Source organism: Manis javanica, chromosome 9, assembly GCF_040802235.1.
Source record: "Manis javanica isolate MJ-LG chromosome 9, MJ_LKY, whole genome shotgun sequence".
NCBI classification, from domain to species: domain Eukaryota; kingdom Metazoa; phylum Chordata; class Mammalia; order Pholidota; family Manidae; genus Manis; species Manis javanica.
Genome location: NC_133164.1, coordinates 97,668,943 through 97,696,340, shown reverse-complemented (window position 1 = coordinate 97,696,340; position 27,398 = coordinate 97,668,943). Strand labels below are relative to the sequence as shown.

Genomic DNA, 27,398 nt, shown 5'->3' with positions numbered 1-27,398 from the left:
AATACACCTGACTTCAGTTAAAACAGAAATTTGTTTTGCTGTTTCTGGCTGAGTTACATCCTTCTCACTCTATGTATTCAGAGAGTCTGATTTTCTTACTTAGTAACCTATTTGGAAATTGTTATGAAATCTAAAGATTGATCATAACTTTGCTGTGGATATATTTAAATGTAAATTTTGTCTTGTGTTCTGTTTTTCTTCAGAAGATGCTTATAAGACCCAAGTTAGGATTGACAATGAGCCAGCCTATTTGGACATCTTGGATACTGCTGGTCAGGTAGGTAATTTTCCTAGATCCCTCCAATCTCTGAGGCAAGTTTAGGTCTTAACTCCAAATATGTTTAACCATAAAGAAGAATATTAAATATTCAAACAGGAGAAGAACACATTTGCAATAGCAGTCAGGAATAAATAAAAGAATTGGCAGGAAAACGTGATTCATTGCCAACCAGAATTTTTCAACATTCCTTAATTGTCTAAATATAAAAGTATAAGTATAGATGTATTATTGCCAATGAGATTATAAAATTTAATGAAGTAGTTTATTATTCTTCCTCAGATGTGCACAAAACTCTGCCCTAAACTTAATCTGATGGTGGTTTTATTAGAGAGTTTTAGTTGAATATAAAAAAGGAATGTCTACTTAGCAAATACATTCAAAGAAACAAGGTTAGGGAAGACAGTTCAATAGAATGGGTGACATAACCAAGATTTAGGATTATCTAATACATCAGTTCACAAACCTGTAGATCAGAGAAGGAAGACTGGGAAGATAAGAAGGGAAGAATAATTTTTATCATATAAAAATGAAGAGTAAAAACTAAAATATTACACAGCAATTATAAGTAAAATGGAAGGAAAGAAATCAGAGTTAAAACATTTCAAAACCTTGCTGTATTTGGGAGGTAGATGAAGATTTTATTTAACTTCACACTTTAAAATAATCGTGATGAAACTATAAACATGTTTAATAAATGCCAGACATAAGTAACTCTCTACTAAACCTACAACTGCTCTAAAAAATAAAAAATAAAGCCTTAAAATATAAATTTTAAACTAGTCGGGGCAGGGGTGGGTGGGAAGGAAAGAATAAAAATTGGTTAATACAATCAAAATTTGAAGAGGAAAGAAAAAATAAGCATAATACATTAATTAAAAATATATCAGTAACCAGAATAAATGGAGATGAATATATCTCTCCCAGAAAGGCAAGTTATTTGACAGAATCATATTGAATAAAAGAACAAAACTAAGGTGTATTTGTTTGGTTAAAGAGACACATAAATGTACAAAAGGTGGCAAATCAAAGAAATGATTAGAAAAAAAAAAGTAACCAAACCTAAAACAAGTATACCTGTATTCATATCAGACAAAATAGGTTTTAGTGCAAAAAGCATTAAGGTGCAAAAGTGTCAGTTTGTAACAAAAAAAAAACTCATCAAAAAGATTTTAAAAATCTAGCCTGATTATTCAACAAAATGGAGAGAACTATACAGATAAAACATATAAATACAAATCATGTATACTGGGAAATTTTAATGCACCTGTCATTAAGCACTGGAGCACAAATAGTACAACTGTAGAAGATTTAAAAAGCCCTCCATGTATCAGGAGAGATGGCAGCAAACAGAACAGACATTCTGCCCTTTGGAGCTGAGTTCTGGTGCTTAGAGACAGACGACAAATATAATTCATAAGTAATATGTTGTATAGTGATAAATGCTAAGACTTTTAAGCATGAAGCACAGAGGGAGACTAGGAAGTATTGACTGGGGTGGTACTGGAAGTTTTTATAGGGTGGTCATGGAAAGGCTTCCTGTGGAAGCAGCCTTTGGGTGAAGCTCTGAAGGAAATTGGGTACAGCCCCATGGCTGTGCCGGGAGGAGAGTGGCAGGCTGAGGAAGGACAATGGCCTGAGATGGGAGTGGTCAGCTCTGCTAGAGGACAGGAAGAAGAAGCGGTGACTGGAGTCCAGGCCAGGAGAGGCAAGCAGAAGGCAAGGTTGGAGTTGTCACAAAAGAATGGATCACTATGAAGTCACGGTTTTATTCTGAGGGAGACGTGGCACTATTGGGAAGTTTTGAGCTAAGGATTAGCAGATACTGTATCATGATTCCTTATACCACACATATATTTTATAAGCATTCTTCTGTAACAATTCAGTATTAACTTTTAAAAAACTGATTTAAGGAATAAAGTGAGACTCACTCAGCTTTATTCCCAGGGATTTATAGAAGGGGCGATAAGTGAACAAACAATTCAAATGTTTCAATTAGTAAATAAACTTGGAGCACCATTATAAATAGCAAAAAAAAAAAGCACATTTAAATAAAATGCTACAGTCAGTATGTGAGTAGGCATTTTTTTTCACATACATATGTTATTAGTTTATTTTTATTGGTTTCTAATCTAATTGCAAAGAATGTGGTCTGCAGAAGATTATTTGATATATGTAGAATTTACTTTGTTGCTTAGAATGTGATACTTTTTGTAATATGTTTAAACTAGTAGCTACCTCTTAAGGGGGAAGGGAAGAAACTGGGAAAGGGGAGGAATACAAAGTAGACTTCAACTGTACATGTAATGATTTATGAAACATAAAGTTCTGATTAAAAAAAGGAAAATGTTAGTAGTTGAAAACATAGGTCCTGGGTACACTGGTCTTTGTTATATTATTTTCCTTTGTACTTTATTTATATATTTTTAAATATATCATCTATTAGATAGAACAATTTAAGATAACTGCATTAATTGGAATATTGGTACTGTATCAATCACAGGAAATAGGTGGTCTCTTTTTATATTTATGAGATATACCAGAACTATTTGAAATCCATATATTAACAAACTCATTTGTTCCCAAGGACATTTGGATTTATCGGGGAAAGACTGTTGAAGTCATTGGGGCTGTTTAGAATGGAAATATTTTTCAATTATTTGAAAAGGCTTCCTAATCCAGAGGAAAGTATGATTTTTTTTTTTCTTTCCTGGAGGAACTGTAGGCCTAATTGGAAGACTGAGTAAGTTAAATTTCACTTAATATAGTAAGATATTTATGACAACTGAAATCCTCAAATCAGAAAAGGCTGCTTTGGGAAACAGCAAACCTAAATGACTGAAAACACTCAACTAGAATTATACTTTGGTAGAAAGTGAAGTCCTTTGTGTTTATAATAGTCATTCAGTCCACAACTATGTATGAGCACTTAAACCTGGTCCTCCCGGATGCTAATATAATCATAAATAACCAGGATGTTTCTCCTCCCCATCCGTGTAGGCTTGCCCAAGTCACTGCTCAGATCAATGGAATGTCAATTGATGAGTCAACCACCTAATTCTGGGCCAAATTCTTAGGCATGGAAAGTGCTTCTGGTCTCCACCAACAGAAAAGCTTGAGGGCAGGTAACCCTTGGTCCCAGGAGAATGAGGAGATGTGGAGCAGACCTAACCTTGCCCCAAGGGCTGGAGCCAAGCCCAGGCCATCCACAGCCTGAAGGAAATCTGCTTCTGTCATTACACAAACTTGTGAACTAGAGAAATCATGGACATTAGGCACCTCATGCCCCTAGATTTGAGGTGCTTTATCATGTGGTAGTATTGTGGCAATGGCAACTGAAACAACTTATTAAAGGAACATTTACTAGTTCAAAATGGCTAGAGCTGGAGAATATTGTCTGTTTGTGGGTCAAATGGTGAGTGAGGAGAGAGAAATATCCATATATTCACTCAAATGCTTTCTAACTCCTGGGAAGTTATGCTCTGGAACCAATGAGAAACTTGCAAATATACAATTAAAAAGATAAAATTATTACATATGTACATCATTATTTTTGTTAAGTCTCAGCTACAGCCAAATATAGTCACAAACACATCTGGCTTAAATGGTGGTGACTTGTTGGCTTTCAAGTATTATTAACCTCTCACATGCAAGATTTAATTTAGCAAAACTTAAATGCCTGTAGGGGATGGGAGAGAGCACCATGGAAAAACTTTTAATAATGCCACTTTGTCTTCTTTTGGTACTATTACTATTCAGCATTTGTTAAAAATTTTTTATCCTTAAAACAAACCTGGGAAGTCGATAGAAAAGTTATTGTTTTCACCAAGAATTTGAGTAAAGTGGTATGAAAAGAAATGAAGTTAGTGTCTTCTTGGAGGTAATATTGGTACTTGGACCACATCCCAAAATGAGTGTATTGGTGCTGTATACATAGGTTCGCAGTGCCACAATAATGCCATGGGAGAAAGGCTGGCCATCATCAAACATCAGGCTGGAAAGGACTTTTAGCCTAACCATTCTTTCAGTGTTTCAGTTCTTTTTTTCAATCTCAGTCCTCTCACCAAATGCTCTTTAAGCCTCTGTTTGGCCACTCAATTGATCAGGAACTCTGGAAGCAGTAAGTAGAGCTTTTAGGAAACGCTAATCATTTGAAAGGGTTTTCTTACAGTGAGCTCAAATTTTCCTCTCTATAGTTTCCACTTATTGGTCTCAGATGTATCCTTTTACAAAAATTATATCACTCATTTTTAAATGGAAAATTTAAGGCTATTAGAGGCTAAGTGACTTACCAAAGCAGCACAGTAAGCTATTGAGCGAGCAGTTACTAGACTCTGTGTGCACTCCCATTCAAGCTCTTTCTACCTCTCTTCCCTTATGGAATCCCTTAGTGTGTACAAAGTACTATCCTAGGTCAAAAAATGCAGAACAGAATAAAGTTGAATTTCTGCCCTTAAAATGATTGAATTTTGGAGCAGTGAAAGGACACTAAATTAAGAACTGCAGCACATTGTGATAAGTATAGTGGAAGTGTATGAATTATCTCTGATGCCTACAATTATTTTTTGTCCCAGCCTAACTATTAAAAAAATTATCTAAATCAACAATAGAAGAGAGGTTAAAAAAATAATTTCTAAGTGTATTTAAGTGAAACACTAACAAATTAAGTTCAATTTAATTGTATGTGTATTGCCTCATCTCATTCTTATTAGAAATAATAAACATAATTCTCCTCCAAAAACTCCAGATTATAGTTTTGATGTGCTAATATATCCAGTCATTCGAACTTCCTAGACCTATGCCTTTTTCCAGTAGCTGGCTATTGCCTGGATTAAGGTATTATGAAGCAGTGGGAAATGTAATTCCAATCTGGCATTTGGTTTAGCTCCTAACCAACTCTGCAGTCAGAGCAAGTTCTTTAGGCAAATTCATCATTAAGGAAGTTTAGAGATTTCCACTGTCCTTTTAAAACCCCCTCTAGTGTGTTCTCACTGCATACCCAACATCAGATTCTAATACCGGTTTCCTATCACTATAATCTTCAAATGTGTCTTTCATGTACTTCTCAAATTGCACCATGCAAATATCATCTTGCCCCTCTATAAGTCAAACACATTTTAAGAAACTATTTTGACTCTAGAAATAGGACTTAATCTTAAAAGCTTGCTATATAGTCAGAAGTATATGAAGAAAAAGTAAAAATTAAAAACATTAAAAAATATAACCAGAGATTAAAGTGCAAACTGATATTATTGGCATTGTCATTAAGAGAATCAACCAAAGTCAATCTGGCCTTGAGGAGACAGAGCATGTTCACAACCAGACTCATGTCCTGAATTGATACAGATAGATCATAGACTTTGACCTTGGGAAAAAGGGCCCGTGTCGTAGTGATCAATCATGTTGGGTCTGAGACACTTGAAAACAATTCACTATTAACATAACTGCAAATAGAGTGGCCATGAATCCTGATTTTCTAAGAACATTCCTAGTTGATACCTGGTATACATTAATTATTGCTTGTTAATTTTTTTTTTAGCACTGCCTTTCACTCAGAAGTGTGTCTGGTGTTGGATGACCATTTAAGTTATCATCCAAACTGTTGGCCTCCTTCTTCAAAAAAGTGGCTCTAAAACATGACTTTAAAACCACCTGTGATTTAAATATAGAAGCAGGAAAGGAAACCACTGTACAAAATAAAACCAGAAACCAGAAACCGAACAAAAATGACTAAGCCAAAATAAATGTCAAGAAAATCCATAGAATAAAGCTGCTATATTCTTTGGTAATTTTGAACAAGGGAGACTCAGGTTCTCAGATGATTTAATATTGGAGTCATATGTGATCTGCTGGTGACTTTTTTTTTTTCAGTTTATGACTTTGAAACCAAAATTTCAGAAGTTGTTTCTGGAGGCAAATATTTTTGTTAAAATAAACTGATAGCCTATAATTTAAGAGCAAGAGAAAATTATTTTAAAATACAAGGTGAAACAAAACATTTTAGAAGCTTGCAAGTCTAAGATCATTTGCTGTAAAGGCAAGCATTTTTGCAGTTAGGTGTAAAAATGATATTCATAAATACCACTCTTGAACTATCAAGAAATTATAAATTTTGGATTGTCTACTGAAGAAAACAAAAATTATGTAATAAAAAACTTCTATAGGATGACTATTTTTAAAGGATATTTTAAGAGTTAATTTCTTTTGACTAAAGGGAAAAAATGGATCATGATTGGAAAGAAATCTATAAAAGATACAGAGGTCCGCCACAATGTCCTTAATAATTCAGTGTATTTGAAATGCAACTATGTGAGATTATGTGTCTGTTCATATCTATGTGTGTATTTATGTATATATATATGTGTATATATATATATATATATATATATATATCACATTTCCAACATGATTAATTGGGCATCCATAAGTTTTCAACACTGGGTTAATTGTTCCATAAAGATACAAAATAATTAAAATCACTGTTATCCCTGGCCTTGAAGAACTTATACTTTTATTTTTACACATATTTAAGAAAGAATCTAAACTCAAAAATGAAGAGATGTCAAATTTCATTGTTATGTTATGTCTTTTATCATATCACCTCTTTATCTTTAACTTTCTCTATAAACACTGAATCTTCCTTATTAAACCATGTATTAAACATCTGATTAGTTACCAGTGTGATATGTAGAACATTAAGATTTATATTTATAATTTATATTTTTAGCTGCAACTTGGAAATTCCAAAACTAACCCTGCCAAATTAATTTGATTATCTACTTAGCATAAATGTACTAAGTAAAATGATTATCAAGACTCTCTATACTTCTAATAGAAATAGGTGAAAACCATAATGTCATTCAATGTCATCATCATTCAAGGCATTTCCTTCAATATTCCATTTTTGTGGTGGATGGTGCCAGAGCTTTGCATCCTACAATTACTGCTGGGCCACCATACAAACAGAACTTTCACTAAGAACAGAGTCCTTAGTAGAAATTCTGGAGTCACTTCATAAATGCATCAGTTAACATCCATGTAAAGGAGTATAATTGTGAATATTTAAAATCAGAAAGGGGGCTTTACAAGTCACATATTTTACTTCCCTTTGTTTACAGATAAAGACACTAGGGCTCAGAAGAGGTAAGTGGCTTGTCTGAGATCATGTGACTTTTAAATGCCAGCGCTAGAGTGATCATAGTGCTATGCCCATGAGTCATTCCTGAAATCCTAGATTGATGGGTCTACCTATCTCTTACAGCCATCTCTGTGGACAGTACTGGACTATTCATGACTAGGATTGCTTGCTATTTGTATATAGTGATACTTTGATTAAAAGAGTCTTAGTTGAAAACCTCTAGCATAGGAAACTGGTGGGAGCAATGGATCAAAAACTCAAGATGGCAAAACCAATGAAGAATTTGAAGAAAAAGAATGAGCTCAGTTTAGTTTGCCACCATTTTTTTCTTTATATCTTTTACAATAGTTTGAACAGAGATTTATCTTCCTAATTCTAAATACTAGGGTATTTGTTTGCAGGGTTTTTCTTGAGTAACATTGTCAGGTATATTGGTCCATTGGGAAAGGATTTAAATGATACAAATGGATAACAATATTGCATCTATTTGGCATCTATATAAACGATCAAATTAGCAAGAATAGTAAGGTCAGCCCATACCACTTGCCTCAACTCCTGTACAGCTATCCCAAAAAAGAGGAACCCAGGTAAGAATAAGTACTCAATAAAAATGAATTAAATATTTGGGCATATGACCTGTATTTTCCCCCATATCTTACATAATGGGATATGTAGAATTAGACAAAATAGTCATTGTCTCTGTGATTTACTTTCTTTCTGCTTTTTAAAGAGTTTACATTAAATACTATTAACATTTTGTGCTCCATCATTCTGTCTTAAAACTGTTCCACCCATTCAACAGTGGATTATTGTGTATCACAGCTATGACAGATTCAGGCAAGTTTAAAAAATGTTTTCTGCCTTTAAGAAATTTGCAATTTAGTAGTGGGGGCAAGATATACTAGGTTCATTAAGAGAAACTGTTCCTAATGTGTTGTAGCTCTCAATGAAAATCAACTATTTTTGCTCAGGCACAATAATAACCAGAGAAAGATAATGCAGGAGGGCTTCTCCCAGCAAACTATTAAAAACAAGTGGGTAACAATGCCTTCCATCACAGACGTTCTAGGGGTAGAACATTTTGATGATAAAACCAAAGGTATTACAAAAACTTTTCCCTTGATTGCTTTTTTTATTCCTTCAGGAATATGGCAGTATTATGAAGAAACTCTTTTTCTGTTCTTTTATGGGAACAGTTAGATTCTGGATGTGTTTGGAGAATCATGCATATCTAAAAAGCTATGAAGGGTCAAGACAGAAATCAGGAAAGGAAATAGAAAACTGGGTTCTTGAAACTAGAAGAAGGCTTAAAGGAAGAAACTTGATTTCTTTCTAGATAATATTCATATTTCTATACTTTATAGCTTAGGTTGGCAAGTTGGGAACATGTATGATGGTAAGGGAAGAAAATCTTATCCAGGAATAAGAACATGAATTTAGCTGAAGTGATCTATGGATTCTGAGTATGGTTAACAGAACAGTGAAAAATCATTTGGGGTCTACAATAGTTCTTATGTTACATATTTGGAAATTAATATATCAGAATTTAAATAGGTCAGTTTGTCTTCTTTATAAGATTAAAAAATCTTTTATGTGAAGAACTATGTCTGCTCTTTTTATATCACTGTCTATGTCTGGTGTCTTTTTAGGTATATTGTATATGTTTCTTAATCATGTAGTTTTTTCAGTCAATTGAGGAAGAAAAGAATAAACCCAGTTTTTTAATTTTTTCTTTTGGTTCAAGACTCCTGGTGAACTTACTTTCTGTTAAACCTAAGAATCTTAAAAGGCTTAGAAAATAGGTGGGTCGCATTTCACTTGAAATTCAGAAACAGAGTTAGGGGAGCCAAACTTCTTCATGAGAAATCAATTCTGCAATTAGGCAGAAGTGTAGAAAAGCTCTGTCATTCAAGGATCTCCTGTGGACCAACTACCAGTAAACAGCAGGCTGGTTTTGACTTCAGTGAGTACGTGGGAACAAACTGTGACCAAAAGAGTGAGCAAACACATTGCCACAGAGCCATTCATACCTTCAAAGTAAGGAAGAAACTTCTAATCTATAGAATTTGATGAGGAGCCACTTCATAGAGGATTATCCTGGAGACTGTTAAATTGATCTGGATTCCTAAGAATGTTCTGAATTCTGAATATTTTAATGCAAATGAAAATGATAATGAACATCTCATTCAGAGATTATTTACAGGGGGTCTGTGTTAGAATGGCAGTTTGAAACTAAATGATGAGACCACCCCACTAGGCAAACAAGTCTCTTTAGTATCACTAAGAAATCAAAAGACATGGTTTTCCTGCCAGGATCCTAAGCCAAAAATTTGCACCCTGTTTTCAGCTTTGAAGCAAAACTGTTTGATTTCCAAAAGCTCTTCAGATAAACACACTTTCATACCCTAAACCTAATACTTCTGTGAGTTGCTCTGACAGGTATTTAGGTTCTTCCAGCCTATTATCCAGAAATGCTATTCTCCCATCCTGAACCAATTCAAGTCTCAAATGAAAGCTAGCATATCTTATCTAATAAAAATTCAAAATGCATTTTTACCAGTAATATTTTTAATGGCTCATAAACTGAGTTCCTCGAAGAATAAAAATAGTTTTCAAACCATTTTAAATGGGTTTCCTTCCCTTTCTCATATGTTATTTTCCCTATGATAATTCAGGAAAGCCCTGTCTCTGATAAAATGCAAAGGGCTATGACTTTTCTTTGCAGATATCCAACTTAAATTTCAAAATCAAGTTTCTATTGTGGGAATCCCAAATTGTTTCTTTATGGAATGACTGTTTTATTTTGGGTATGTTGCCAATATGTTTGGTAGAGGTCTGCCTTTATAACTACCTGTGTTTTCCTAAACTTTTCACTCCTTTATTCTCATACTTGAAATTTCAGAGGAAAAGTGCTATTTATAAAGAGGTAAAAAATAGGCATGACACAGGTAAGACATTTTTGTCTGAACTGTAATGAGCTACACCCAGACAAACAACATCTTATTGAACTATAGGGAGTCAGCGAAACCCAATACATTTGCAGGAGCTCTGGTGCCAGTAGTATATGAATGTCATGCTCTCTCTCCCCTCTGAGAAAATAGTGCATTATGGTTCTCCAGAGAACAGAACCAATAGATATTCAGAACCACAGATATACATAAGAGATTTATTACAGTAATTGACTCATGCACTTATAGAGGCCAAGAAGTCCCAGTCTGTTGCCTGCAAGGGAGTCATGAAAGCCAGCAGTGTAAGTTTAAGTCCAAAGGCCTGAGAATTGAGGGCCTGATAGTGTAATTCTTTATATGAATCCCAAACCCCAAAACCCAAGAGCTCCAATGTCTGAGAAAGGGAGAAAATGGATGTCTCACCTCAAGCAGAGTGTGAGTTTACCTTGTTCTGCTTGGGGACCTCAGTTTGGATAATGCTCATGCACAGTAGGTTCACCAGCTCAGACACTAATCTCTCCTGGAAAACACCCTCATGGATACACCCAGACATAATGTTTTAGCAGCTATGTGGGCATCCCTTAGCCCAGTCAAGTTGACATACAAAATTAACCATCACAGACATCATTTGGGGAGGCCCTTTTACTAATTGGTATAGAAATATCAGATAACTCCATTTTAGTAATTAGTTGTAGTTAAAGAATAATTTTTGCTTTCACATTGTGGCTCTGGTGGGACCGTAGAAAATGTAGCCTAAATAGCAATACACCTGGTGGATCCAGGGATACGTTAATAAAATTTAACTTGTGGGGATAAGTCATGCACGGGGTGACATGTCTTCACAGTAAGATCAGTGGATGTTCTCTTGGGCATAGGTGTCATGTCTGCTCCTGCTTTCATCTTGCACTTCAGTTGTAGATTAGAGAAATGTGGATACAAGTGAGTGTCAGCAGGGTGGTATTAGAGTTAGCTTGCTGGAGTCTTGACTAGCTTTAGATAATTCTGGAGAACTCTCAGTATGCATGTAATCATATTAGGGATTCAGAATTCCTGTGTTGAACTTAAGTTGGTATGTCCAGCAATGAATGGGGCAGTCTCACTGTTCAGTCACTTCTAAAATTCCAGTAACTGGTACCAACTTTAATAATATTTCTAACCAGGATGAATATTTATTCATCCTTGAGAGATGAGAAACAATGCAGAGTTTGAGTCACTTCAAGAAGAACTGAAATTCTTTAATTGTTTTTATAGTAGGGGATTGGAGTAAATGCTGGCTGGATATATAGTGACTATAACACTTACGACTTTCAGTTTTTAAAATTTTATCTGTAAGCCTTATAAACCAGAATGACTTTAAAAATAATCCCCAAAGCTATATTTCATCCTATGAATAACACAGACTTAAAATAGGGCACCGCATAGAAATCCTACAAATCAGACTAAGATGCACTGGGGAACTTCCAGAGCATGAATAATAAACAAAAAAAACTAACAATTTTGAATGTTAAAACAAAACTTTAGAAGAAAAAGATGCAAATATTTAATATTTTAGAAGAATGTTTAAAACAACAGTGATTTTTCTTCTAATGAGCAATACTTTCTCTTAAAACATAACATGCTAATCACATATTTGCTGGTAATAGTAAACTATATATATATATATATATATATATATATATATATATATATATATATATATATAAAATCTTGATGAGTATGTACTAGCTGATACCACTGTTGTAGAATCTGTTAGGAAAATATATTTGGGAAATATCTTCACCTCTTACAGAGCTGGTGTTAACATTCAGCTTGGACTCCTGATTGGTTATGTGCACTACTGCAAATGCTGGCAGTAACTCAAAGAATTTGCCCCAAATCTTCTGAATATTACATGTCTTCCAGGGTTTCTGTCAATGTAAGTTTGCTTATTATGTTAGTGAGTATAGACTTCTCTGATAATTCTTAAATTTCCTTCTGAGGTGACCCTCAGGACAGTGAACCCTCATGAAGATTCTGTGCCCTTAGAACTCTACCAGAGAGCAAAAGGTTGAACAGGACTTGAGGCACTCCAGTTAATCAATAGAACTGAACTTTCTGGTTATTTGTTATTGCAATCATTTACTTAAAAAAAATCCTCCTTTATCCCATTACCTGTTTGCAGTGTATATTGTTTCATTCCCGTTTTCTTGGGAATTTATTTTTGCTAAATTTACTTCGGTGAAGAGCTACCAGCTAACATCTTCATTGAGGGCTCTACATGCATAATGATCTCCCTAGTTATCATATCAGAAATTTCTCAGAAATTTAGGTAGGCATAAGATAACTGTTTCAGTTATTTTCCATGCTGTAATGTCCCCACCAGGCTTTTGATCCCTTTTGGAACAAGTAAACCTCTAAGCAGTGGTTCACAGTGCAAGAAAATTGCACACTTTCATTAATGCAACAATTTTATCACATGAATTAATCATAAATGGAGGGCAATAACCTAAATCTGACAAATAACTGGTCCCTATAGTTTATTAGAATAACAACATTCTAGCCTGGGCCTTCAAATCTGCTTGCTTTAAAACAGAATGGACATGTCTTAACATGTAAATCCCAAAGAGTGGACTGATATATGAAAATTTTCAAAAAGCCACAAAGCGGTCATTTCAAATTTAGTGTCTCTTTAAGGTCTAGAGTGCAAGCTGTAACTTCGACTATAGGATTTAAGAGTAATAGTGTAATGCCTGTCATACTTATCATTTAACAGCACATTATATTACATATATAATGTAAATTATATTACATTACAAATATATCATTTACATAACATATATAATGTATATCTTAAATGTAAGGTCTATTTTAATCCCTGAAAATCAGAAATGAGGTTTCACTTTAATTTTTTAAGTTTTTGAAAGTACTTTGTCTTAAAATAACTATGTCTTAATATTGACAAATTTCCTACAGTTCTTAAGTCTAGCAATTAAGTCAAACAGCAAGATCCCAAATTACCTTGTAAACAATAAAAATAACTGATTTAATCAGCAAGTTTTCATTACAAGCCTATGATATTTACACATGAAACTGGGCACAAGGATGTGGGTGAGCAAAGCAGAAATGTACTCCTACGTCATGGAGCCTGATTGTATGCAGAAGACAAAAAACTAAAAGGAAATAGCAGTTTGCAAAGGAACCTGGCCTAATATGTGGAGGATTAAGGTTAGCTATGGCTATAAATTGAGACATGAGTTTGAGTTCATAAAGCAAATAGACGGAAAAAAACAAAAGCTATTCCTCACGTGGTGACTGGCTGGTAGGGATGTCTGTAGCAGGTGGAGGAGGGTAGGTCTGCAAATTCACCAACGCCCAGTACTTCTCAGATGGGGAGCCAGGAGGGGGTCATGTGACAAGATGGGGCTGAAGAGGTCAGTCTAGTCATACTAAGCCAGATTAATCATTCTGAATCTTATTCCAGGAGTAATAAGGTGTTGGTGAAGAATAACAAGATCAAGGTTATATTTTTAAAGGCTAACCCTAGAATAGTGTAGGGAAAGAACTGTACAGAGACAGAATAAATATAGGAAAATCAGTACGAGGCCTTGACAGAATCCCAGGCAAAGGATGACACTCTGGATGGATGGATGCCGAGAAGTGGCTAAGTCCAGGGTAATTTCAGGCATAAAAATAAGATTTGGGGAAATGTTTCAGAGTTACAAACCTGGTAGTATCATTATGGTCTAACCATGGTCTGACATTTCAGTATTTTTCATGATCAAATTATATATTCTTATCTCGTAAGGTTATTTTGTTATAAAAGCACTTTTTCCCTAATTTTTATGAAAATCACTCCTAGCTTTTTAAGTACTGTAAGGGCTGTATTATTATATTAGCTCACTCTTGGCTTGCTGATACTTCTACGCCAACCACAAATGATATTTTACTTAGCACAGGAACCAAGTAAAGGACATTTTTAGTCTCTGAATGCATATGTAGGCACTGGAAGGCTAAATACCTTGGTCAATAATTTTCTAGATATTTTGTAACAACATATCCAAACCCTTAGCTCTACCCTCAATAGAACAATAGATGAGAATCACTGGGATGCTGGAGCGAAGTGACATGTAAAAATAGAGATGTAGCTCTAAGTTCATAAACCTGCAACATTTCCAAGTTGCTGCTCTTGAAAGACAGCCTTTGTAAGAAACATATTTTTACATACTATTTTTTTTTTTTTTGCCTTGTAAAAGTGGACAGTCCCAGGCTCTCAAAGCCTATGCTAGAATACAGCATTATATTCTTGCTGCCTCTTATGGTAAGAGCTCTTGGAGCCAGTCCTCTCTTTAACTCACCCACCAGGTTAACCAAACCCCCTTTCTCTGTCTCTAAATCACATGATTGGTCCTGTCAGCCAGGCATGCTTTACTCCACTTCAGCTCTTCCCAATGTGCTTACCACCAAATGGGTGATGTCGGCTCCTCAACCAGGTTATCCCTGTTGTACATAATTCTGTGATGATATAACTTAAGTAAGTTACATGAACTGGTAACATAGTGTGAGAAGAGAGTCAACATTTAAACTAAATTGGGTGTTTCAAAATGGTACGTTAATGAGGAGTCTCAGCTCCCGTACCTCTCAAATTGTCATTGAGATAGGAGTGGGCAAGATGGTTTAAAAATTTGGCATTAAAAAGCTATGATTCTGAAGGCTGATGGATTCACAAGTGTCTTAAGTTCTTGCTCCACTTTAAAGATATCAAAACTTGAAAGCATGAATGATGCATTATGGATGTTTTGTGCAAAAATACAACTCCATTTGGCAGACTTATTTTAAAAAAGGGGCATGTTGGCTCACCATCAAAGATTGAAAGATGAATATACATTTGTATGTTTTAGATAAATATAAAATGTTTAATATATGTACCATTTAAAATTATTCCACATTTTAGTTGATGCCAATTAACCAGCATGAGTCCAGAACAGGTTTTTTATTGTCCTTAAGAGTCCTTGGCCATCGGACAGCCCAGACACCAAATATTCATTGCCTGAGTCAACAGTAAACATTCTGCCCTCTAGATCTTTAATTCCCTGGGCTAAAATATGGTTTCCCTGATTTACAACTGTCTCCACTTTACCTGTGACCAAACAGACTCCTACCCAGCTTGCTCTCCTCTCCTCTCTTAGCTGCCTTCTGCAACACCAGGATCAAATTTGTGGCACTGCAGGATCAAACCATTCGCCTCTGCCTCATTCTGCTATTGTAAGTAGTGAGAAATTGAGTACAGCTGAGCTTTTTGGCTATTTTTCCTCTGCAAGTACCAAGAGAGTAATAATCAAGATAGCGCCAGGAGCCAGCACACTCTCTCATCCAAGAGACGGCTGCCTCCGCCTGTTGATGGTGTAGCAACTTGGATTAATTAAAACAGGCAGTGCAACCACATATGCATTTCTCTTGTTAATCATCAGGTCATTAGCCTTAATAAGATCAATCTGTGATTAGATTCACTCTATCTCAAATCAGTGAAATGGAGCAGAGAGGAAATCAGATATCACTCCATGTTTCATTTATCTCTAGCCTTTATCTCTTATGCTACAAAGCCTGAGCAGTCTGTAGGGGTAATAGCTGCACTACCCCGATGCCTCAGTGATCCAAGATTCAGCAGAATGACAGCAAGAAGAGGACACAGAGCGGAATAAAAAGGACTTATTTAGCGATTTGCTATTATTCCTGGCACTCTGAGCCAGGATTAGCTGGATTACTGGGGATATGACCTGTTTTTTTTAATTAATGTTCTCCAGCAGGGATGTGGACTGTGGGTAGAAACTAGCATTGCTCTGACAGAACTGGGGAGGTAGATCTCTCCCAAACGTCATGAATTGCCTCAAAACCCTAAGCAGACCCACCCTAATCCCCCAGTAATTCAGTCTTAAATGAATTATTCAGAGTAGGCAAATACGCAGGAAGTGGATTGGTAGGTCAAGATCTGGAGGAGGGCAGAAGTCATGACTGCCAATAGTCTGCATGTTTCTTTTGTGGTGATAAAAATGTTCTAGACTTAGTGATGATGGTTGTACAACTCTTTAAATATGCAAAAAAATACTGAATTATACACTTAATAGTGGTGAGATTTATGGTATAAGAAATCTCAATTTAAACAATTAAAATTTTAAAACATCATGAGGATCAGGCTACACCCAGACCAATTACATCAGAACATCTGAGCAGAGACCTGGGTATGTAGCCAAGGAAGAGCCTCTAGCCTCTAGCTTTGACTTGCTGTTTCACATGGGAAAACCGTGAAATCATAAAAGGTGGGATGTGGAAGGATTTTGTGAACTTTATGTTCAAGGCATAACCTGACATTACCCTCTTTAAAGCTTGAGAAAGTCTGGAGGCAAAGAAAGACTGATTCATAATCAAGCCATTATTCTTCATGTGAAATAATGGCCAGTGCCATCATGGTCAACTGACCTGCTGCCTTCACATCAACCCAGTATCTTTATGTGTTTGTTGTCTTAGTCATCTGTCTATCAGATGTTTTATCTGAATCCTTGGACAGTCCAGCCTCTATTCCTCTACATGTGCTTTGGATTCTAGCAGCAGCCATTCTTAACTGAATTAGTAATAGTAGTACTGAACAATTTCAATCTGGGTACAGTTCTTATGGTTTCTTTTGTGAAAAGCTTGAACTATCATGCTCAACTGTTCTTCTGATCATTTTATCACTGCTTAACCAACTTACTCATAAATGTGTTGAAGTATGATCTCAGGTACCTTACCTTAGCCTCTTCATATCTAACAGGGAAACAATAATCTGGTGTCCTGGAGAACCACATATAATAGGTTGCCTGGTGCAAAATGCTTCAATATGCTCAATAACACAAGTATTAATAGGAAAAATGCAACCTGTTGCTTTCTCACTTATTGCCATCTGCTAGACAAAGAGGGAAAAATAATACATTGAAGATGATAAGAGAGATGATGAATGTAAATTGATTTATATTTTTGAAAGGGTATGACTGAAGAGAAAGATGACTGATGTCTTTAATGAAGATAAAAGAAATGGGAAGGAATGGGTTCCATTTAATCTTTGACAAAGACAAAATTCAGTCTCCTAAAAGTGTATAGTACAGTTTTACAGGGAGTAAACTAATGAAAAATATCTTTCTAAAAGAGTTTGCATGTATTATTTATCTAGTTCATGAATATATTTATTAAGAATCCTCCAGTTTTTAAGCTATTATTTTACACTTGTGCTTTAGGTCATTCTTGTCTATTTTATATAAGTTCTCAAACTTGTCTGCATGATACTGATTGAAAAGCAGGAAAGAATGGGGACAATTCTTTGTATGTTGACAACTGTTAGCACAATGCTTAGCAAAATCTCATTTGACAGTGTTGCTAGTAATTAGAACTCCTCAGTAATGGTTTTCAATGGATTTGAGATACTTTTATATTCAGTAGAATTGAAAACTCAGTATCAGTATTGGACAAAACAAGTCCTTTTAAACACAGGAAAGTTGCAACAATCATTACTCCATTTTCTCTTGATCTAGGTCTGCTCTAGAAGGGCCTTTTTGATAGAACACAGAGAAAGGAGGACTCAGAGGATGGGCTGGAGCTCAGGGACCTACAAGTGTACTGGAAAACCAGTTAAAAGACTATGTAATTATAAACATATCTCATTATAACTTAATTATTTTTTTTAGTTAAAATTAAAAATATATTCAGCTTCAAGCTATTAAGTAACTCAAAAACTAAAAACTGATTAAGTCTATATACCATGGAACTTGGGGCAAGACTACATCCTGAATAAGAAAGAACATGCTTCCTGTGAAGGATCATGTACTAGACCACATTTCTATCATTCATCTATCTGGTTTCTTTGGAAATTTGATACCCCCTAGACATTTTCTTTACCATGTTTTTAAAATGTATACTATTATGTCTATTGATTTTTTCCCCTTACTCTTCTCTACAAGACTTTTGTGATTTAAGGAACTTCAGAAACTTATAACCCATACTTTGCAAGGAAATCCTGTTCAGCAAGCTTGTGAGCTTTGTTTTCAAGTCTCAGATGAGAAATAGAATCCTTTTTGGCATAGGTCTGTGCTCATCCTGGAATACTGTAGCTGGAAAAACTCTAGATATCACGTGGTCTCTAGTGTTATTTGTTAGACTCTGTTTTCTAGATCCTGCTCTTTCTGATACTTCTTTTAAACCTTTAAAGAGATAATAACTGAAACTTTTTAGAGGATAGCCTTGGGAATCACAAGTAAACTTGGAAGAACATGGTGTATTATAGAAAAAGAGATTCTGAGGGACTATCCCAAGCATTATAGTGGTTGTTTATTAGGGAAACAAGGCACTTCCATCACACATGTCTTGGTGACTGTAAGAAGCAAATGGTCTTAACTCTATATTGGGCTTCTGGTGTTATGTGCTTCCCTGTCCCTGAGAGGCCAGAATCAGTGGGCTATGGGAGTTAAACTAGCTCTGCTGCCCTGCAAATGCCTTCCACACTTTGATAATATCCTCTCTGTCCTCCCATATTCCCAAAACAAGCACTGGGTCTGACCTTACATAGTTATCACCCACTTTTAGGTAACCCTGAAAGGGCTCACTCTTCCATAAATTATCTTCCCCTTCCAATTGCTGATTCTTGGACTTAGCCTTTGTCATGAGTCAATACCTTAAAGGATAAGGCTTTTGGGAGAAATGTACATTCGTATTTAAATGATGTATCATGAGTTACAGATAAACATGACAAACTGTCAACATGTATCTATTGTCTCTTTCAAGACATATTGAAATTATATTGAAAGATCAAAACTTTTATATTAAAATACTAAAAGATATTAAAAGGTAAACCTATACTTACAAAGACAGAGAAGACAAAAGATGAGAGAGATTGTAGCATATTTTTGGAAGAAACAAAGTGAACAGATGAATGGGGCTGATTTTGTAGATTGGAGGAAACAACAACCCAGGTGTCTGCAGAGGAAGATAACAATGAAAAATAGTGTGATTAATTCTGCAGATTCTGGGAAAAGCTGAGAAGTGGAGGTATAATGTACTGATAAAAGCAGGAACATAAAGAAAAGAAAGGGAGGATTAAAAATGCAGGATAATGTTTACCTCAGGAAGAAGAGTGTTCTCAGCAAGAGATACATAGGAAACTTCAATAGTGCAAGTAACATTTCTTAAACTGGGCGTGACCTATATTATTCCTTATACATTATAGTCATCACATAAATATACATATATATGTATATATGAATATATATATATGCAATTTTTACATGTAATACAATTGTAAGAATATCTTAACCAAAAGGACAAGGCATAACATTAAGTACAGAGGAACTGGCTGAAAATTTATGCAGAATGATAAAGTATGGGAGGAGTAGGAAAGGTAATTGGTACTTTTTAGTATGTCTTGAAATATGATTTAACTTCTTAAGTCTTGTATGTGAAATGTAATTAAAACAATGTTTTCTAACATGTGGATATAAGTGAGAAGCAGATACTGATTCTTTCCTTCTTATGAATCCATAGTTCAAACCCTAAGGAAGCTCCTTTTGGGAACAAATTGGAATTCAGATCAATTAGGATGGTGATTCAGTGGGGTTTTTCCCTTTGTATTCAACCAAATTGATTCTTCATATGTTCTCTCTACCAGGGAGACAGTTCTCAGGCTATTAAATCTGAAGCTCCATGTCATTCTGTCTCTCTGCAGATGCTTTCAGAGCTTCCTACCACCCTCCAGTCAAAGGGGATGGAACACCACCACCTTCCAAAACATGCACACACACACGCACACACACACATACACACAATTTTTAAGCAGGGAGAAGTGTACTGTAGTTCTTTTTGGCTTGGAAGCCCTGGTCTATGTCACAGGGCATCTAATTAGAGCTCCTAGTTCTGAATATTGCTGCGGCAAATCTCTATTTTAATTTCTCCCCAGCTGTGCAACTGGCTGAAACACAGATGGGAAGTAGGGCTGTGGGAAATCAGAAGAACTGAAAAGTGAGTGGAAAAACCAGTGAAGCTGTAACAAAAGCAGAGTTGCTCTGAGAGTTCTAAGCTCCCAGAGTGGGCAGGATTCTCTGACTTGCTCATTCCTTTCCCTGTGCTTTGGGGTGTAGCTGTGTCTTGAGGTGTAACAGAGAGGAGAGTGGGCAGCTGGAGGGTAGCTTGCGATCAGGGTCCTGCTATCAGAACGGAACGTTGTGCTTGCTGTAGGTTTGCTCCAGCTGATGGAGCAATCCCCCAAATGAAGCCTTTTTCTCCTGATTTTTCTCAAAGATCACCGTGTATCATCCAAATTGGAGATTTTTCAGGGTATAAGGGATGTATTGATAAATAACCAAGACAATTCAGGAATAATCTAGGATTCCTTTGATGAACTGTAATGTTCCCTAGGTTGCATTCGGCCCAGGTCCCTGTAGAGAGAACTCACGTGCACTTCCTGAACTTGTGTGTGGCATCTTGACTTTCATCCTCATCCTCCCATCAAATGTGGCTCCTTCTTAGACTGATAATTCAATAATGAGATGCCTGATTGTCATGGCTGTACAACTTGCCACACTAGTACTTCACTCTAAATTGCAAGCCCTCCGGTGCTCCCGTAGGCTTTAGATTGTCACTAAGGAAGATCAGATGTCAAAGATCATGCCCTAGGTAATATTTGTAACAGCCACCCCCTAACACACACACTTTGTCCCACCCCCGCTCCCGCCTCCCTATCCTTTAAGCTTGCCAATGCCCTTGAACATTTGAACAATATGTCAGGCCATTGCATTTGAAGAAAATTATTCCCAACCCTTGTTTTCCAAGTCTCATTATGCTTAAAGAAATCACAAATGCCTCAATATTCTCTGCATAAAATTGCATTTAATTCCTTCCAATTAAAAACATATTATATATGCCACATTTAGAATAGTAGGTGGTATGATATATCACACAGAGATAGAAATAAGTCTGTTGAAAATTGCATTCTGTAAGCAGTTCTGCTAACTTTTTAAAATTAAGTATGTTCCATCTAATTCATGTGGATACATCCAAATAATTAATTCACATATATATATATATCTATATCTATATATATATGTATGTATGTATGTATATAAGTTCCAAAGGTGGGCAGACATATATACATATATATACACACACACCTATAATTCATATATATATATATATATACACACACACACACACACACACACACAGTATACCTGGAGGAGTTCTTTAATTCAGATATTTTGGGATAGGACAAAATAATATGGTAAAAGTAATAGTACCTACCCTCTAGAGTAACACATAGATTTTATTCTTGTGCTTACTTAAATATATTTTATACATATTTACTATTAACATTGAACAGTGGTTTTCTGTATCAGTTCTCAGTTCCACATTTCTCTGTTCTGATCTGCCTTTAGCTATGTGTTATCCATCTTTTCTCTAACTTCTTTGCTTGCCTCATGCTTGGAATAGTAGTATTGTCAGTTCATGGCTTCATTCTCTGTACCCAAAATCCTTCATTTTTGTATTTGTATCTTTGAAAGTTCCTATTAAGTAGTGTTTATCAAGTGATTTCTAAATGACTTTTTTTCCTTTATATGCCTTGAAAATTCAGGCATGTAATGGCCCAGGAAGTAACAGAAGTCAATACAAAAGAAACCACTGGAGAAACTCAATTCCATTTTCTTATTGGGCTCAGCCATGGACAGTGAAAGATCACTCATCGAATTATAAAAATCAACTGATCACAACATGCACAAACAGTCTGACCTGGACTCCACAAATGAGTGAATCAATCCAGTTGTCAATCTTGTTTTCACAAAAAGGAAGTCAGTTTGCTCTCATTGAACCCTTCTAATCAAATGGAGCTGCAAGTCTTTCCCACCTCCTTGCCATTTTGCATACCTAACTGACTGAGTCCACTTTCATTTACATCTCTTCTTGACTGGTGGAGTCTTTATCTTAAATCTTCTGTAGTAAGAATGATACTTTTAAAATTTCAGGCCAATATATTATTCTTCATCATTCCTTGTTGTTTTATAACTCCCTTAACAAGAAAAAAGTTGTCAAGACTCAAATTATTGGGCTTCTAATATGGTTTAGCAAGAATACTCTGTTCTGTTCCAAAAATGATTATCTCTATTAGCAAATAAGAAAATAAATAGTATTTAACCAATAATAATCCCTCTGAATTGTAGGTACAATATACATGATTAAATAGAGATTTAAGTATTTTATACTGTATATTAATAACTGATAGGAAACATTAGATCTACTGAAGTTTAAAAGAGAGTAGACTACTACCTGAACACAGAATTCTGTTTTGCATTGTGTTTAGAGTTGTAACAGACTTACCGAAAAGGAGGGATATAGAAACACATCAGCAACAACAGTGATTTTTCAAAGTGTGGGTCCTAGACCAGTAGTGTCAGTATCACCTGGGAACTTGTTGGAAATGCAAATTCTGGGGCCCAAGAATCTGGGGTGTGCTGGGTTTGAAGAGTTAAAACAAACAAAAAACAATAAACTTTTTTGGATCATATCTCTATCTGAAAATCAGGAGACACTTCATATAAATCAGATTTCTGGCCCTCCCTACCTTGTGAAAACAGTACTTGGGAGCTAAGCAGAGGCTCCTGAGATGTGTGCCTCTAAATCCCAAGTGTCCACCTAGGCAATCAGCCCTTCCACGAAACTCAGGGATCACCTGCACTGTGCCAGGGACTAGGGGCTAGGGGATACAGCTGCAAATGAAAAGGGCACAAATCTCTGACCTTACACTGCAGTAGAGGAGGCAGACAATTAAACAACACACACACACAACCAAACTCGGTGTTCTGTTAGATGGAAAGGAACTATAGAAGAATAAAAAGGGGTGTGAGGGTTAGTTTTAACAAGTTCATAAGAGAAAATTTTTCTGGAAGGTAATGTTTAAGTGAAGCCTGAAAGAGGTAAGGGAGTATTCCATGGGGACATGTGCAGTCAGGAAGACCAGCTAATGCCACAGCGTGCAGGCAGGAGCTTGACCAGCATATTTGAGGCGCAGAAATGAGGCCAGTGTGTCTGGAGTGGGATAAGCAAGGGAATATATTAAGTAAGAGACATGATCAGAGAGGTAAAGGGTGTGAGGGGCAGTCTGCCTAAGGTCTTGTAGCTCATTTTCTTGACATTGTCTTTTCCACTGATGACATGGGGGGCCATTAGCCAGTCCTGAGCAGGGAGTGAACCTGACCTGACATATTTAAGCAGTTCAGTCCAAATGTTTTCTTAACAGACCTGGAAGAACAAGTATGCAAGTATGGGAGTAGGAAGAGCAGCTGGGAGGTTATTATAATAAAGTCAGAGAGAGGTAATGGTGACCTGCACCAAAGTGGTGTTAGTGTTGAAAGAAAAGAGTTGGATTCTCGATATATCTTAAATCTATCTTTCTGATAGATTTAATGTGAGATGCAGGAAAGAAATAGTCAAGAATGACATCATGATTTAGGACCACAGTAATTGTAAGTTAGAGCGACAGGTAATAAAGAAAGGAAGGATTAGACGTAGCAGTGAAATTTGATTGAATATTAAATGTGCTAGGAGATAAGTCATGGGACTTCAGAGCGGAAAGAGGGTTCAGATGCTGAGGGTCCCTTCCTCTTCACGGTTCCAGGAGAGTTGGGACACACATGTCCTCTATTTACAGGAGTTGAGACCTCACAACAGTCTCCAGTCTGTGCACAAGACTAAAGTAGTCCATCTAGAAGGTTTTGTGTGATTAGTTGCTATTCCTAAATTGTAAGGGATTGTTTCTACTTTGAAAAGGCAAATGGTAAATCAGTAAGTATTTGACATATGCACTATTTTGTTAACTTGAATGAGTCAGATAACATTCTACAATGACATTTCTAAGTATTTACATTTAAGGGATACTTTGAGGATTTAAATGCCAGTATGAAAACACCTTATTTTCTTTTAAAAACTGCTACAATGGAAATAGAAAAATAGAAGTGCCCATCAAAATAATCCCAGTTCTACATCTCACTTGCTGTGTGACCTTAGGCTAGTTACTTATTTCCTTCTTCATGGGGTTATTCTTAAAATTAACTGGAATGGTATATATGTGTGTATATGGATATTGTATAGAATAAACACCTGACTGATAATAACTTTGAAGTACGGGTTCTTAACTTTGCTTAATGTGTTAGAGATTAGTGTTTTAAAGCAAATAATAATATATTACATTCATGTATCGCTTTTTCTCCATAGGAAATTGATGTGACTTAACAAAAATCCCATTAGGAAAGATAGAGTAATCATTGCTTTTTCTAGAAATGAAGAAACTGGGCCTGTGGGTTATTACTTAGGATCACATAATGAGCTGGTGGCAGAGTTACAGCTCTTTCAAGAAGACATGATTCCCTGTGGAATGTTATCCATGCAGGAGTGTGGTACTCAGACTGTTCTTCAAGTTCTGATTATTCATCTATGATTGCTAAAGACAATACTTCAAGGGGGTAAGTGAGTAACAAGAATGATAAATTCAAGGAAGGTGTTTTTATAAACATTTGTGCACATACCTTAATCGATTTAACTGTACTGTTTTAAGGAATTCATTCCCCTTTGCTAATCCACACTCCACGTTATGTCTATGAGCAGCAAACATGAATGTTTGATCCCACCTAGAAAAAATATACTTGCCTGTAAATAGAAACTTTTGATGCTTTAATATAGAAAAATAAGTAATACTGGTAGGGAGAGAGGTCAGTAGAGAGCATTTTTAAGCTTTTAGTGTCCCTCAAATCATACCGCCCTGACAGTTTCCTCTCCCGAATCTATGTACAGCCAGTCTATTTTCTTCGCTGACAGAAGCTCTTGGCTCCAGTCATGCAAATCTGCTTAAAATGGTATCCGCCACTTGCTCATTTCTCTCTCTTGCTTCTGTAAAGTCTCAGTCTGGATATCCTTTCCCCACATTCAAGATTAAACTACTCCTTCTCCCTCTTAGATGTAGTTTAAAACTCGCCTTCTGCTGAATAATGTTAGTAAGCCAGATATATGTACTAGAAGCCTGAATGTCAAACCTGATGGCATGAACACAATTTTCTAAGATGTAAACTAGGGAAAAATAGGACCCTGGTTTACATTATCAAAGAGTTGCATTTTAAGTCTTACACTAGTGAGATTTTGTACAATAAAACAAATGGCATTGGTGCTCTAAGAGTCAGCAAATTTACCTGCATGGTGTTGTGGGAAGTGTACCAGGATTAGCATTAGGTGCAGTTAAATTCTAATTCTGATCCTTCCACTTACTAGCTGTGTGACTCTAGGCAAAGTAATAACTATTCCTGAGCTTCATTTTCCTGATCTATAAAGTGGTCTTCCTGACACTTTTCAATACTATTTTATTAGAGAAATGAAGCTCTTGAAAGAGTCATGTAAACTGCAAAGGACTTTGTATAAAGTGTGATTCTTCATTCCTGTAACAAATAGTTGTGAAGGATCTGGTAAGGCTGGGTGCGGGTAAGTTATCTGGCGGTGTGCTATGTAGTAGAGAGTGTACAATGGAGGAGTATATATATGTATAGAATGATGGAGTCTTCAGAAATCTAAAAGAGAATTTCTACTTTGAATAGAAGCTTGAAAAGATGTGTCCTGCAACATTTAAATTGAACTTCGAGGATAAAAAAGGGAATTAAATGTATAGGAACCACACAAACAAATGTACAGGGGCATTAAACTGTCTTCCCTGAGCCATTGTTACCCAGCTCCAGTTACATTAACTTGCACAAATACATTAAACTATGGTGTTGGCTCCTTCTCAGAGAGTTGATTTATACATATAAGACCTTCATTCAGGTAGACAAACAATAGGAAAATGGTCATATTAATGCAAATTGCCATGGACTTGTATGAAATCCTCTCAAGAAAATCCTTCTGGCTCTAGTTATTGTATTCAAACAATTCTATTATGGAAATTTAAAAAAAAGATGTGAAGTATTTTTATTTTGTTTTCTTTATCATTGTGCCAAGAGCTATCAAAACTCACATTGTTTCTTAGCATAGTGTTCAAAGGGAGAATTGTGTTTGTCACCGGAATTGCAGTTCGGTTTTTGGAAATGAATATTAAGACTCCTTTCAGTAGGTAAAACAAAAAAAATTGGAAAGGTATTTTTACCTTAAATAAAGAATAAGCATTTGGAAACATTATGAAAAACAGCAAAATTTAAAAATTTAAAACAGGTATTTTTTTTAAGTAGTAATACCCGATTAAGCATTGGTAAATCATGTTAGGGGATAATTAAAAGTTCCTTCTTAAAGTATCTATGGCTTTAGGCTCATTTGTGACTATCAGCCTAAAATAGGAGATTAAACGAGGCAGTTCCTAATTACAAATTCCACATTCTATTCTTGACCATTTATGACAAATAGAGCTGTTAGCTCTACCTTGAGTTAAGCAGAGGAAATAATCCTAGTAGGGCCAGCAATATTAATAATAGCTAAGCTGTACTGGGTCCTGTGTCCTGGGAACTCTTGGAAATGCTTTACAAAGAGAAATTTTCAGAGCTTCAGTTGTATTAATTCACTTGGTCATCACAACAATCTTATGAGGTAGGTACTTTTAATAACTCTGGATGAAAAAGCAGAGTCCCAGGGAACTGTGAAGTGACAGAGTCAGAATTCATACCCAGGCAGTCTGGGCTCCTTGCCCCAGGCTCCACATCCTCTCTCCGGCCTCTCATGAGATAACTGATTCAGCTTTGCAGATATATTTGATGTTCTGCAGAACACAACTTCTGCTTGTCTTTCTCTCTTACTTTATCTCTGAAACCATGCTTGCCAGCCTACTTGCCACCATATTGCCAGAAGAGTCCATTCTTACTATCCCCCTTTGTTAGCTTCTCTGATAAGCCTAAGATGTTCACATAGCATAAAACATAATTTTTGAATCACTCTGATAACAGGGTACTCTCCACAGGATGTTGTATGTAAGAGCAAGGGTGTTTTCAAGGACTTCTGCAAATTAAAATTGGTGACCAAATTATTC

General features: G+C 35.9%; 1 protein-coding gene across 2 annotated transcripts in view; it reads left to right on the top strand.

The window, feature by feature from the left end:
* The window catches only part of RIT2 (Ras like without CAAX 2), a 390,276-nt gene that overhangs the window by 157,054 nt on the left and 205,824 nt on the right, over window positions 1-27,398 (top strand). Inside the window, exon 3 of one of the 2 annotated variants that reach the window (XM_073213309.1) lies at window positions 207-277. In XM_073213309.1, the coding sequence (XP_073069410.1) occupies window positions 207-277 (71 nt within the window). Of the gene's footprint in view, window positions 1-203; window positions 278-27,398 lie in introns of both variants that reach the window. The other variant, XM_037015079.2, reaches the window with a different exon arrangement.